Source organism: Vicugna pacos, chromosome 26, assembly GCF_048564905.1.
Source record: "Vicugna pacos chromosome 26, VicPac4, whole genome shotgun sequence".
Classification (NCBI taxonomy): Eukaryota; Metazoa; Chordata; class Mammalia; order Artiodactyla; family Camelidae; genus Vicugna; species Vicugna pacos.
Genome location: NC_133012.1, coordinates 10,651,056 through 10,666,911, shown reverse-complemented (window position 1 = coordinate 10,666,911; position 15,856 = coordinate 10,651,056). Strand labels below are relative to the sequence as shown.

Sequence of the window (15,856 nt, the reverse complement as noted above, 5' to 3'; positions counted from 1 at the left end):
GATTGGTTTAAACTACATAAAACTACTTTACAACTAATTCATACATTTCTTGTATTTCTTGTATCCAAGTAGAACAGATTCCAAAATCCAGAACTAAAAGGAAAGAAAAAAACTGAAGAAAAATGTTCCACAGGAAAAAAGAAATTTTCCTAAGACAAAAACAAAAAACAAAAAACAAAAAACAAAAACAACCAGAAAACAAAAACCTTTTTGGAATTAAACTCAGGTGTATGTCACTGATGATATGATATTAGGATATCTGCTTACATGAGACCAAAAAGCTGCCAATTTAAAATGTAACCTCAGTATCAAGAGGTTGTAAACTTGGGATTATAATGTGTTTTGAAAGTACATTCAAATGAGGAAAGAAATTTGCAGCTATAAGAAGCAGCTTCGGAAATAAGAGATACCATTTTTTTCATCTTTGTCCAAAGTAAAAGATGAGTTCATTCAATGTGACCTGCACCACAGATATTAGCACCAAAAATCACAGATAAAGAGAATCCATGAAGCTACAGAGTTGAATAGAAATACTTAAGAAGATTCAATAATCTGGATTGCCAGCTATTAAGAAAAAACTATCCTTGTGCAGATGACCAGTCCTAATTATTAAGACCCAGATAAAACCTCACTCATTCTAATAAATTAGTGTATCGCTATAACACAATTCTTTGTGATGTCAGGTAATCAATTTGCTAGTCTTTCTGATCAATCCTGAGTGAACCAATATAAAGTTGAATTCCTGGAACAGCAAAGATGGGGACATGGCAACTCTACCAACAAACTGCTACTACAAAGGTATCCACGTACTGTCTGTCCTCAGAATGTCATTCAAGCAACTTGAGAAATTCAATCTTAAGAGCGGACATGAGAGACCCAAAGTCACATGATACACGAGTTTAACATGGATAATTTATAGGGAAATAGATGTCTGTTTCAAAACAACTACCACCATCAAAATAAAACAAAAAAACCGATGACAATCTTGATACATCTTTCCAGGAGAAAAGCTGTTCTAGTCTCCCCGGGAAAAACTGATTCTGAGACACACTGGAGCAGGTAAAAGACCAGATGGCTTGAGCAAACATCCCACCCTGTGCAAAGTCACCTGGGATGCCAGGTAGTTAACCAGACCCAAGGAGGAGCATCCAACCGTCTGCCACCATCACCCGCTTAGTCTTGGTCACATCAGCACTTGGGCTGCAAGCTGGGTCTAAACTTTTTTATTTCCTCGACCTCCCTGTTGAGAAAAAGCTATACTGTACAGATGTATAGTGCTTTTCTTCTACGCCATGACTAAAGATATTTTGTTGGTCTCTGTTTCAGACCATCAGAAGTTTGAGACCAGACACTGTATTCCATTCCTAGTTATTCCCCACTGCGCCTCCACAGGAACTTAGCCACTATGAGAATTTAACCATAAGGCAAATGGCCAGGGTGAATTTCTTTTGTACACATGGTGCAATTAATATCCAGTAGCTAATATTTCTGTGGTTCTCTCTCCTGCAGTCCCTCCCTCCCCTTATTCCTAGCTGAAAATACCCCACTTGTCCCATTTCCCCTGCAGGGGTAGCTGATTTCTGGCCAGGAGAACCTAAAGCAATCTGCAAGGACAGTGCTCGGTGAGGACACCCTGCCTGGAGCTCCAGGAGCCATCCTGTGGCCATGAGGGGGCAGGGGTTACTGTTGATCACACATCTAGGACATAGAAAGGAAAGATGGAGAGAAGCCAGATTCTTTCAGACGTCCTGAAGTGTTAAGCCAATCTCAGAAGCCTCCTATCTCCAGGCATCTTTTTTTTTTTCCCTCTAGGCTTCTTAATAAATGATATTTAAAAACACAAATAAAAATTATCCCATTGTTTAAGCCATTTTTAGTAGGTTTCTCAGTAATTTTTTGCAGAAACAATTTTAACTGGTACATTTGAAAACATCTTTATTCTGATCATGATTTACCAAATACATCCAAGGAGTGTAGAAGGAAGGAGAAATTAAAATTTTACCTTTTTGGGTACACATCCGACATTCACCTAGGAAAAAAAATAAAAAGGACATATTTAAATAATATAAACTCAAACCATGAAACAAAACTGCTAGAGGTGAATCCCAAGCATCAACCTAGGAGACTTCTTTGAGTTCTAAGTCACAATCTACAGCGATTTCCCTTTTTCTATTATAGAGTTGTTAAAGATATAAACATTTTTCTCATGTGATGAGGCAGAGAATTTTACTCCTCAGCATTTTCTCAAGAAAAGCATCTGGGTTGGGGTAAGGAGAAAGAGAGAAAACAATTCCATTTCTGGGGGAAGGGGACATGCACTGCAGGGGTGGGATAGGTCAGGAGGTAGCTGAAATCTGAGCTTGCACAGGGCCCAGAAGGACAAAGCAGAAGAGAAATAGGAGCACACGGGTGAGAAGATCCACCACCTGAACCAGCTGAACAAAGGCAGCTGAACCATCTGAGCAGATGTCCTGGAGGATTTCTGGGAAACCGAACGTGGTGTATGCTGGGTAAAACACCCAGAATGTCCCATTTGAGAAAATCTCTAGTGGAAAACTACATTATTGTTCAAGGTCAGAGTATGATGATCAAGCAGTAAGGTTCATCCATGCTATATATACATTTATATACATAGTATGTCCATATATAAACTTATAAGTATATATACTCATGTGTGTGTGAATATATATATATATCCATGCTTATATACTTGTTAATAGACCACAAATTTGACTCAGACTTCGAGCAGCCCATACACAAAGGAAAACACAAACAGTTGTAAGATTTCATGTAGAAACTAACCAGTTGTTCATCCCCTTAGATTAGAGATTCCTCCCAACAGCCCTTGTGAACAAACTGTGATGTACATGTTCACACATACATTTTTTGTTTACATCTGCTTATTTCCTTCTGATCACACAATCTAAAATTTCTAACTTGAAAAACTTGAAGGGCCAAGACAGTAATAATGCACTATAGTTATGTAACATGTTAAACACCACTACATCAGCAATCATACGACAATCATAAATGTAACATGGTGTACACCTTAAACGTGCACAATGCTACATGTCAAACTTATTCAATTTAAAAACATTTTTTTGAAGAGGAAGACATTAAAACTGCCTTCAGGGTGAAGAAATTTGAACTTGACTGAAAGGGTATCGTCTCAGTGTACCCTAGCAGAGGAACTGGTTGCAGAATGAAAACTAGATTGATCTCATTCTTTTGAAAGGCAAATTATAGACTCCTTAGCTCTAGAGACCTGCCATGTAATTAATGTCTACCTCAGACACCCTTTAACCTTATAAATACTGACTGGGAGGTATTAGTGACGTGCCTTGGCCACTATAATGAAGTTACGATACTTAAATAAACAAATTCTCGACTATACAGCCCTAAAAAAAAAATCAGTGCGTTCACTCATGCTTATGGGCATAGAGTAAAGACTGAGTATTTAGATACTGGTGAATACTTACAAAAAGCACAAAAGTATAAGACAGATGGTAAGAAACTTATGATGTTGATCAACCATTAGTAAAGAAACTTGAGAAAACCTAAATACATTTAGATCTCATAGAAATGACTATGACTTAAGACTACTCCTAGGCATTTAGTCTAAAGTAGTTAGCGAAGATACAGAAAGCTAAATGCACAAAGATATTGTTAAATCCAAATACACCTCTCCCTACTGTTGGCTATCATATAGAAAAATAATTATGCAATAAAACTGAAAAAAAGCAAGATTCAATAGAAATAACATTTTAAAAAAATTAAAAGAAATCTAAATAATGAAATATTTTAAATCTATTGGTAAAAGATTGACAATCTTTTAAAATATAAATAATAAATATATAAAAGATTGACCAATGTTAGAAAGCACATAACATTTGGAATACACCATTAGAATTTAGCAATACTAAGTTTAGTGACTATTTCTGTGTAATAAAAATAGTCACATATTATGCTCAAGAGCACAAAGATACCTGTATAAGGATGTTCCCTGCAGCACTGTCACAGTAAATCACTAGAAACAAGTTAACTATCCATCAGTAGAAAGTATTACTATAGGGACATCATTGTACATTGAGCCTGTGGAATAGTCTGCAGCCATTTAAAAGGATACAGTAGATACTAGATGCTGTTACAGAAAGAGTTCTAAGATGGAATATTAAGTGACAAAAAGGAAGCTGTGGAACAATTTGTTCTGCACATCCCAATCTGTATTTATATATTTGCAAATGTACATATGCATTTAAACAGTTTGAGTAAATATTCCATTTTATTAACAGCAGTCATCTCTGGGGAGGAAGAAAACTTTCATAGTTTACTCTATATACTTTTTATAATGGCATGCATTACTTGTGTAATTCATTTAGACAAAGAAATAAACCCAAATGATATTATCTGGGTAGTAGAATTTAGATGGGTGATTCTTTGATCTTGCTTGTCTATTTTCAATATTTTCTAGAATATAACTATTTTTCTTTTATATGGAAACAAATGCCTTCTACGCATAATTTATATCAGATGCTTATAAGCTCTGCTGATCATGACCATAAGGAAATAGGCTGGTTCTCTGGGTGCCCAAAGAACACAGGTCTGGTGCCAAGTGCATAACCCACTTTGGCTTATTTTTTAGAAGTGTCTGCCTTTTTGGCTTCTAAAACTTCTAAACTTGTAACCATCATGCACTCAGAAGTCCTGATTAAGCACTCACTCACTTGTACCAGGCATCATGCAAAGCAAAGCACTAAGTGGACACAGTCCCTGCTCTCATGGGGCCTACAGTCTGAACCAGAGACAGGCTCTCAGCCTATCCAAGGTGCTGACTCAAGAGACAGCAGCAAAATCACTACATTCCCTAAAACTGTGGAGTCTTGGGCCAGAAATCAGAAGACGGTGGTAGAAAATGGAGAGTTCTGGGGGCCAGAAAATATGTATTGCAGCACAGGACACTCTCAGCCCTGGGTCTACAGTTGAATGGAAGCCCGTAACTTTGAAATCCAACTCCTCCTATTTTGGCAGCTCCTAGGGACAGGCCTGCAGGGGTTTCTGCTGGTTTTAGAAACCTCTAACACTTTGGCACAAAACAACTGATTGTCATGTGCCTCTCTGACTTGGAAGGGAAGAAAAGAACAATTCGGTCCCTACTAAGCTGGGGAAGCCGGGGTGCAGAGCTCCGTACTGCCGTGCCCAGCCCTCATTCCCACTCTCTAGCTCAGGTTGCGCGAGGTTGTCTGAGAGATGGCACAGGTGTAGTCAGACAGACAGGAGTTTGAATCCCAATCTTCCCACTTCCTGGCTGTTGATGGGTAAGTTTCTAAACCCCTTTGAGCTCAGTTTCCCATTCCATAGAATGGGAATGATAACACATTATAGAGGTTTTGAGAAGATGAGAGATAATGTACATAAAACACCTATTTTCTAATTCATGGTAAATCTGAGGATGTCACTGACCCCTCAAAATTATTTCTGCAGTGTGCTGGCTCTCCATGTGTACAAAAAGCATATGGAAAAGACAGGGGATAAACTCCCCCAGTGGCTGGCTCCCTTTCAGAAACGGATCGACTGATGGCAAAGAAATCTTGCCTCCCAGGCTGGGGCACAGGGTCATGGGTAGTCAGGGCCCTGACCTCCCAGGGGTGCATGCAGTTGATAAGCCTTGCAGCATACCACACTTTCCACCTGGCAAATTCCCTTGCAGAGCCTGCATTCTCTAGGGAGCATTCACCAACTATACGCCGTAACAACACAGACACCCGATGCCAGAGAGATTCCAGTAGTTCTGCCTTCCTTTGCAAACTGCCAGTCCATCTCTGAGAACTCCCTCCTTCAATATGATGTTCAGAATCCTTCGGTCTGGTCGGCCTGCCAGCACTGACTCACAGGGAGGACAGGGGCCCCTCCAAACAGGGACAGAACATGTGAGGAGTCTGGTGACACTTGGGGTGAAATTCAGGGGCTTCACCATTTACTGAGGGCTGGCCCTCTTACCTTCGATTGTGCCCAGACAAGTAAAATCTTCACATTGCCAGTGTCGGTGGTAAAAGAGGAGCTGGTTAATTTACAACCTCACCTGTCAAGAACGTTACCTGTGCTTAAGTAATGAACTTCCTTCCCCCTTTCTGCCCCCATCACAGAGTTGCCTATGGTTTCTTCCATCCATCTTCCTTCTTTGCAGCCTAAAATCTAGTTCAGGACTGGTATGAGGAAGAAGCACTTAGAAAATGACCAATCATCATTCACTAAGCAAAACACTATTGGCTCATCAATTCATTCTTACAGCAACTATGGAGGCACAAGACACTGCTCTAGGGACTTGGGACAGACTGGTAACCAGAACAAAGAGCCGCCTCTGTTCATCAGCTTTACACCAACAGTTACTAAGTAAGATGCTGTCTGGACACCACTTGCCCAGGTCCTTTCACAATTCTGACACCAATTCTTTTTTTTTTCTTTTTTTCTTTTCTGAGTTCTCAATTATATTAATATTATTTTTGAAGTATAGCTGATTCACAATGTTTTGTTAGCTTCTGGTGCACAGCACAGCGATTCAGTCACACACATATAAACACATATTCTTTTTCATTATATGTTATTATAAGATGTTGAATAGTTTCCTGTGCTATACAGTAGGACCTTGTTATCTCTTTTATATATAGTAGTGTGTATCTGCTAATACCAAACTCCTAATTTATCCCCTGCCCTTCCTCTTAGGTAACGTAAGTTTTTATAGTCTGTTTTGTAAATAAGTTCATTTGTCTCTTTTTTTTTTTTAGATTCCACATATAAGTGATGTCATGTGTTAATCTGTCTTTCTCTGTCCGACACCAGTTCTGATGTGTGTTTTATTTTTCCACACAATCAAGCAATTAACTCAGTTCTGACACTATCTACCTGGAGACAGCATCAGATCCCACAGATAGAGGCCTCCGTCCTACAAGACTGTCCTATTCCTTACTTCAGTCACCAGTGCAAGTCCAGGTGGTCAGCTGTGTTTCCAACGGACCAGTTACAGATCCAAGGTTCCAACAACCGCCTCCCCTTTTCTCAGGTTTGATTAGTTTTATTAATTTGCTAGAGTGGCTCACAGAACTCAGAGAAACATGTGATGAAACATTTCCTTTACTAGATTCCCAGTTTATTATAAAAAGCCATAACGTAACTCAGGAACAGCCAGATGGAAGAGGTGCACAGGGCAAGGTACGTGGGAAGGGGTGCGGAGCTTCTATGCCATCTCTGGCTGTGCCGCTCTCCCCAAACCTCCCCGTGTTCACCAACCCAGAAGCTCTCTGAACCCTGTCCTTTTGGTTTCTCTGATGGCTTCGTTACATACGCATGACTGATTAAATCACTAGCCACTGGTGATATTCAACCTCCAGCCCCTTGTCCTCCCCTTCCCAAGGTTAGTGGGGGGTTAGGAATGAAGTTTCAACCCTCTAATCAAAATGTTGATTCCTTGGCCAATCAGCCCCCATTCTTAAGTGCTTCCCCAAAAGCACCTCATTAACAATAAACTCAGGTGTAGTTGAAAGTCATTTATGAATATCAAGATACTTTTATCACTCATCACTTAGGAAATTCCAAGGGTTTCAGGAGTTCTGTGCGAAGAAAGAGGACAAAGACCAGATATATATTTCATATGATAAATCCCACGATCACACCCTGGCACATATAAACAGATAATATTCATGTCTTTATCTTCAAATTTCAGATAAAGGCTAATTCTAGGAGGCCTCTAGCTTTATAAAGAAAGAAAAAAAAGTATTTCTGCGTAAAACAGAATCTTAGGTAAGAAAATAAACTGATACAAAAGGTATTAACAACGGTTGGAACTAAAATTGTTTTGGCTCAATACACAGCTTAGCAGAACCTTAAATTAGAGTGAAATCTCTCAGTCCCAGGGATGAAACTTAAAAGATTTGTTTCTCTGGGGAATTCAGGGGGACCCAGACACAGCCATGTGAGACAAATTCTTCTAGAGTGTCAGTTCTCTCCACCATGTGACACCCACTGAGTGATACCTGGCCCCCTATCTCTTGCTCCCCCCGCCAAAAGAAAAAGGATCTGGGCTCCTACGTCCTACTTAATATCTCATGTGGCAACACCCAGTGAATAAATGGCTATTAATTATGACTGTTTGAAATCCACTTACAAATGTGGGAGGTCATTAGTATTTTCATAAGGTTCTTCAATTCTACTCTATCAGAAAAGTTCTCTGTTGCTACTTGTTCAAGGTACCTCTCATAAAGAAATAGCAACTCTGAGGGATTAAGAGGCAGCCTTTCTTATTTTTGGCCCTGCAGATTTAATGGGCTCTGAGGCAGATGACAGAGCAATATTGTTACTAAGACTAATGCAAAAGATTAAACAACAATAAAGGAAGTCAAAAGGCAAATCTCAACAGTAGGATTTGCCTACTTCAGCTAACTCCACCCTTTCCAACCACTCCTTTCTTTGGCACTTACGAACCTAGGTGTGACACATTTTATGAAACTCTCAACCCACAAAACAAATTAGGGTAATTTTCTGATTTTGAGGGATCCTTGTCAATACTGAAGGAACTAAAGTTGGGTTCCTTAAACTGCTATCTCCTTTTAGTAAATGTCCATGTAAAACTGCATGTTCAATCTTGGAACATCATACTAAAATAAGTGAAATAAGCCAGTCACAGAAAGACAAATACTGCACGAATCTACTTAGACGAGGTATCTAAAACAGTCAAATGCATAGAATCAAAGAGCGGAATGAATGGTGGTTGCCAGGGATGGGGGTGGGGAGAATGGATGGGGAGTTACTAATCAACCGGCCCCAAATTTCGGGAAAGAAGGATGAGTAGGCTCTAGAGATCTGCTGTACAACATCGTACCACAGTCAACAACACTGTACTGTACACTGAAAAATTTGTTAAGATGATAGATTTCATGTTAAGTATTCTTACCCGAAAATAAAACCAAAACCAAAACCCCAAAGCATGTTCAGCCTAACAGGGATACAGATATCACGATACCAAAGTTCATGCTACCACCTCCAAGTTAGATTATGACTTACATGTTGCTGAGTAATTGTTTTCAGCCCAGAATACAAACAGCAATCTACCAAGTGGCCTGTTTCCCAGGTCTCTTTTAAAACCCCCGTTTCTCCTGCTGGCATTTCCAACTGGTGCATACAGCACAGTTCACAGCGACATTAATGATCAAGAAGGCTTCTGCTAGGTACAAACTAACAGTTATAAATTAAACAAGTCACGGGAATCTAACTTACTGCATGGTGACTATCGTTAATAACACGTGTTATATACCTGAAAGCTGCTAAGAGGGTAGGTCTTGAAAGCTCTCATCACAAGGAAAAAACAGTAACTACATATGGTGACAGATGTCAACTGCATTTATGGTGGTGATCATTTCACAATATATATGAATATCGAATCATTATGTTGTACACCTGAAGGTAATACAATGTTATATGTCAATTATATCTCAGTTACCAAAAAAAAAAAAAAAAAAGCTTCTGTCCGGTGATCAACCCTTACTACCCAACTCTCATTGGCAAGAACTGCAAGACCGGGTTACTCTTTATCACAGAATCAGTACACTCAGCAAGAACACTGAACACGTGCTCCCACAGGCCCCGGGGCAAAGGAAAACAGTAAGTCAGAAAGAACTTTTTCCTCAAGCGGACTCTTCCCACCTCCGCATGGGCAGAGATCTGAACCGCAGAGACAAAGCTCCCAGAAGGCTCTTATTCACCTTGGCTTAGGCCAGCCTGTGCTTCCCTCCCCAGTCTACACTCAATCATGAGAGAAGCATTACATAGGCAGACCTCAGAGATGCTGCAGGTTTGGTTCCAGACCACTGAAATAAAGCGAATACTGCAACAGAGTCACACAATCGTTTCTGATTTCCCTGTGCATAAAAAAAAGTTACGTTTACACTATACTGTAGTCTACTAAGTGTGTAATAGCATCGTGTCTAAAAAAAACAATGCACATACCTCAACTAAAATACACTTTATTGCTAAAAAATGCCAACCATCATCTAAGCCTTCAAGTCACAGAAGTAAAAGATCACTGATCACAGACAACCATAACAAGTGTAATAATGAAAAAGTCTGGGGAGAAGATGGTGGAGTAGAAGGACGCTCGTAAGTCACCCTCTCCCACAAATACACCAAGACCCACATCTACAGACCCACTCAGCCAACCAGAGCACCTGCGGAACTCCGACAGAACATCACCCTCTTCAAAAGATAAAGACACCAAAAATCTGGTAGGAGAAAAGGAAAAAAGAAAGAACAAAAGGCAAAGCAGCGAGGGACGGGTCCCGCGGGGACGGAGCGGCAAAGGAGGACTGGCGCTCGCTCGCTGGGTCTCCCCTCTCCAACTGAGAGGCCAGAGGGACGGAGGGGGAGCCTCCGAGGCTCGGATCTGTACAGAGCAGCCCTTGTCTGACAGAACTAAGTTAAACGGGCACAGAGCGTCCCTCCGACACCCAGCCTGAGACGCGGGCCAGCAGCGGCGGGCAGGGCCAGGCTGCACAAGCGGGCGGAGGACGGGAGCGGCTGCACGGAGGCAGCCCCAGGGGACTGCAAGGGGCTGGGCGCCGTGGCTGTGGGTGTACAGGACAGAACAACCTGGGCCCTCCATAAAACAGCAAGGTTGATGTGCTCTCGGGGGAAGGGTGCATACCCCCATCTCTGAAAACCCACGGAGACTTTTCAGGGGAGGAGAGGTGGGGCTCGGGCACAGCCGCCATATTCTCCGGCGCTTAGCACCCAGGCGGGGGCAGGGGCGAAACCTGCATCTGCACGGAAGGGCTTAGCAGCCTCAAGGGCCAGACTGAGAGGGGCCTACAGCCCGGGGCAGATAGGATCCTTCCATCCTGGTCCCTCAGAGAACTTGCTCCACAAAGACAAACAAGGAGCTGGGTCTTGGCTCGGAGCAGGGATGAGGCTGTCCCTCAGTCTCCCCCAAGCCCACCCGCGGAGCGCCGACCGGGCGGAGCGCGCAGCCGCACAGAGCAGCGGAGCTACCGGCGGCGCAGGTAGAGGGAGAGCGCCCCCCGCCTGTCCGGCAGGAACACAGCCCCTGACCGAGGTGCTGGGAGGGGGCACGACCCGCCCTCCTACCTGGCCAGTCTGCAACATCTGACTGAGGCATCCGGAGGGGCAGTGACCCGCCCGCCCACAGCAAAGGAGAGCTGCATCTGACCCGGTGTTAGGAGGAGGCGCGATCTGCTTGCCAACAGGTGCTGGGAGCAGCACAGAAGAGGGCGCCAACGGAGGGCCTCTGAAAACAAGCTGAGCTTCCAAAACAGGACGAAGACAGAAAGACTTCACATTAAAAGCACACAGACTCCAGGAGAACACCGACAACCCCCCCCCCCTTTTTTTTTAAATCTGTTTTTACCTGTTCTATTTTCTATTACTCTCTTAATTTTTACTTCTTAATTCATTTCTATTTCTCTTGGGTTTTGATGTCCTGTTATTCATTAGACACAGGTTTCAAATACATCTATTCATCTCCCCACCCCTTTTTTTTTAAAGGTTTTAAAAGGACGTCTCAACCCGATTAATACTCTGCTTCAACTCGCTCTTCTATTATTCATTATACACTGTTTTCAAATCCTCTTTCTCCCTTCTTTTAAAAATCTTTCTCTCTCTCTTATTTTTTTTCCTAAGTCCTATTCCTAAATAGGCATTAGATAGATAAAATCCTTAAGATCCAAAATAGACAACTGATACTCCATAAACCACAGTGCCAGAGAGGTATGAGCAAGATGAAGAAGCAGAGAAACCTTTCCCAATTAAAAGAACAAGAGGAATCCCCTGAAAGAAAGATCAATGAAATAGACATCGATAGCCTACTAGATCAAGATTTCAAAAAAGGAGTGATCAAATTGCTGAAGGAATTAAAAGAGATAGTGTTTAGAGATATAAAATATGTCAAAAATGAAATTGAAGCTATAAAGAAGAGCCAAGTAGAATGGGTAAACTCATTGACAGAGATGAGGAATGATCTAATAGCTGTGCAAAGCCGACTAGTTAATGCAGAGGAACGAATTAGTGATCTAGAAGACAGGGCAATAGAAAGTACCCATTCAGAAGAACTACAAGATAAGCAAATAAAAATAATGAAAATAGCATAAGGGACCTATGGGATAATATAAAGCATTCCAATCTTCGCATAATAGGGGGTCCCAGAAGGGGAAGAAGGATCAAAGGGGATTGAAAAGGTTTTTGAAGAAATCATGACTGAAAACTTCCCAAACTTAAAGAAGGAATCAGATATACAAGTACAGGAAGCTCAGAGGGTCCCAAACAGGAAGAATCCAAACCCACACCAAGACATATCATAATCAAGATGGCCAGAGTCAAGGATAAAGAAATGATTCTAAAGGCAGCAAGAGAAAAGCAAAGAGTGAATTACAAGGGAACCCCCATAAGGCTCTCAGCTGATTTCTCTACACAAATACTACAGGCCAGAAGGGAGTGGCAAGATATATTCAAAGCCCTGAATGAAAAAAAGATGCAGCCTAAGATACTTTATCCAGCAAGGCTATCCTTTAGGATAGAAGGAGAAATAAAGAGTTTCACAGACAAAAAAAAGCTACAGGAGTTTAGCAACACTAAACCCACGCTAAAGAAATATTGAAAGGGCTATTCTAAATAGAAAAGCAGCAGGATGCTACAGAAATGAGAAACTCACAACTGGAAAGGTGATAACTCATGAATTACAAATAAAGAAAACATACAAATCACTGAGAGTGGGAGAGGGAGGCAGGGAAATATAGAATATTTTTTTTCTTTCTTTTTTAAATTTTTTTAACAGTAGGATGGGTTTGAGATCATGTTACTATCAGTTTAATAAAAACAGTTATAGTAATGGGTTAATAGATTTACAAAAAAGGGTAACCACAAGTCAAAAATTTACAAGGGAGTCACAAAAATTAAATAAAATCCATGATAATACAAAGGAAAATTACCAAACCACAAAAGGAAGAAGAAAGGAACAAAGAGGATATACCAATTCAACTGCAAAGATAAGTTCAAAATGGCAATAAACACACATCTATCATTAATTACTGTAAATGTTAATGGACTAAATGCTCCAGTCAAAAGACATAGAGTGGCAGACTGGATAATAAAGCAAGAACCTTCAATATGCTGCATACAAGAGACCCACTTTAGGGAGAAGGACACATATAGATTGAGAGTGAAAGGATGGAAAAGGATATCCCATGCAAATTGAAAAGCCAAAAAAGCAGGTGTTGCAGTACTGGTTTCAGACAAAATAGACCTTAAAACAAAGGCCATAAAGAAAGATAAAGAAGGACATTTTATAATGATTAAAGGAGTGATACAAGATGAAGATATTACACTCGTTAATATATATGCACCCAATATAGGAGCACCTAAGTACATACAAGAATTACTAACAGAGATAAAGGGGGATATTGACGGGAATACAATCATAGTTGGAGATTTTAACACTGCATTAACATCACTAGACAGATCTTCCAGACAGAAAATAAACAAGGCAACAGAGAAATTAAATACTACAATAGAAAAACTAGATTTGGTGGATATTTTCAGAGCATTACACCCCCCCAAAATAGGATATACATTCTTTTCAAGTGCACATGGAACATTTTCCAGGATCGATCATGTACTTGGGCACAAAAGAAACCTCAACAATTTTAAGAAGATAGAAATTATCTCAAGCATCTTTACTGACCACAATGCCATGAAACTAGAAATCAACAACAGAGAAACAAAGGAGAAAAAAAGGAAAGCATGGAGATTAAACAATATGTTATTGAAAAAACAATGGATCAATGAGGAAATCAAAGCTGAAATTAAAAAATACCTTAAGACAAATGATAATGAAAGCACAACCACTCAAAATCTATGGGACACAGCAAAGGCAGTGCTAAGAGGGAAGTTTATAGCGATACAGGCCTTCCTCAAAAAAGAAGAACAATCTCAAATAAACAAGTTAACCCACCACTTGAATGAATTAGAAAAAGAAGAACAAAAAGCCCCAAAAAGCAGCAGAAGGAAGGAAATAATAAAGATCAGAGAGGAATTAAATACAATAGAGATTAACAAGACCATAGAAAAAATCAACCGAACCAAAAGCTGGTTTTTTGAAAAAGTAAATAAAATCGACAAACCTCTGGCCAAACTCACAAAGAAGAAAAAAGAGAGAGCACAAATTAGCAAAATAAGAAAGGAAAATGGAGAAATTACAACAAACAAAATAGAAATACAGAATATCATACGAGAATATTATGAAAAACTATATGGAACCAAACTGGATAACCTAGAGGAGATGGACAAGTTTCTGGAAACATACTGTCCACCAAAACTGAATCAAGAAGAAACTGAACACTTGAACAATCCGATCACTAGAAAGGAAATAGAAATAGCAATTAAAAACCTCCCTACAAATAAAAGTCCAGGACCAGATGGCTTCACCGGGGAATTCTACCAAACATACAAAGAAGAACTCATACCAGTCCTTCTCAAACGCTTCCAGACGATTGAAAAGGAGGGAATACTCCCAAACTCATTCTATGAAGCCACCATCACCCTGATACCAAAACCAGGCAAAGACACTACAAAAAAAGAGAATTATAGGCCAATATCACTGATGAACATAGACGCCAAAATCCTCACCAAAATTTTAGCAAACAGAATCCAACAACACATAAAAAAGATTATACATCATGACCAAGTGGGATTCATCCCAGGGACACAAGGCTGGTTCAACATACGCAAATCAATCAATGTAATACATCACATCAACAAGAGAAAGGACAAAAACCACATGATCATCTCAATCGATGCAGAAAAAGCATTTGAAAAAATTCAACATCCATTTATGATAAAAACTCTCACCAAAGTAGGTATAGAGGGAACATATCTCAACATAATAAAAGCTATATATAACAAACCTACAGCCAGCATAGTACTCAACGGTGAAAAACTCAAAAGCTTCCCACTAAAATCTGGGACAAGACAAGGATGCCCACTATCACCCCTCCTATTCAACATAGTCCTGGAAGTCCTAGCCACAGCAGTTAGGCAAGAGAAAGAAATAAAAGGGATCCAAATTGGAAAAGAAGAGGTAAAAGTGTCATAATATGCTGATGACAAGTTACTATACATAGAAAACCCTAAAAGGTCCACACAAAAGCTACTAGAGCTGATTGAAGAATTCAGCAAGGTAGCAGGTTACAAAATTAACGTTCAAAAATCAGTTGCATTTCTTTACACTAACGATAAATCAACAGAAAAAGAAAGTAAAGAAACAATCCCCTTTAAAATAGCACCCAAAGTAATAAAATATCTGGGAAATAAATCTAACCAAGGAGGTGAAAGAATTATACACAGAAAACTATAAACCATTGATGAAGGAAATCAAAGAAGACTTTAAAAAATGGAAAGATATTCCATGCTCCTGGGTTGGAAGAATCAATATTGTTAAAATGGTCACACAGCCCAAGGCAATCTACAGATTTAATGCAATTCCTATCCAATTACCCAGGACATATTTCACAGAACTAGAACAAATCATAATAAAATTTATATGGAACCATCAAAGACCTAGAATTGCCAAAGCATTACTGAAGACAAAGAAAGAGGCTGGAGGAATAACTCTCACAGACTTCAGACAATACTATAGAGCTACAGTCATCAAGACAGCATGGTATTGGTACCAAAACAGACATATAGACCAATGGAACAGAATAGAGAGCCCAGAAATGAACCCACAAACTTTTGGTCAACTCATCTTCGACAAAGGAGGAAAGAATATACAATGGAATAAAGACAGTCTCTTCAGCAAATG

The 15,856-nt window shown here is 40.1% G+C and overlaps 1 protein-coding gene across 1 annotated transcript in view; it reads right to left on the bottom strand.

Moving 5' to 3' along the window:
• GSR (glutathione-disulfide reductase) overlaps positions 1-15,856 on the bottom strand; it is a 45,878-nt gene that overhangs the window by 23,161 nt on the left and 6,861 nt on the right. The window contains exon 2 of the mRNA XM_006201146.4: positions 2,003-2,029. Coding sequence (XP_006201208.2) covers positions 2,003-2,029 — 27 coding nt within the window. The remainder of the gene's footprint in view (positions 1-2,002; positions 2,030-15,856) is intronic.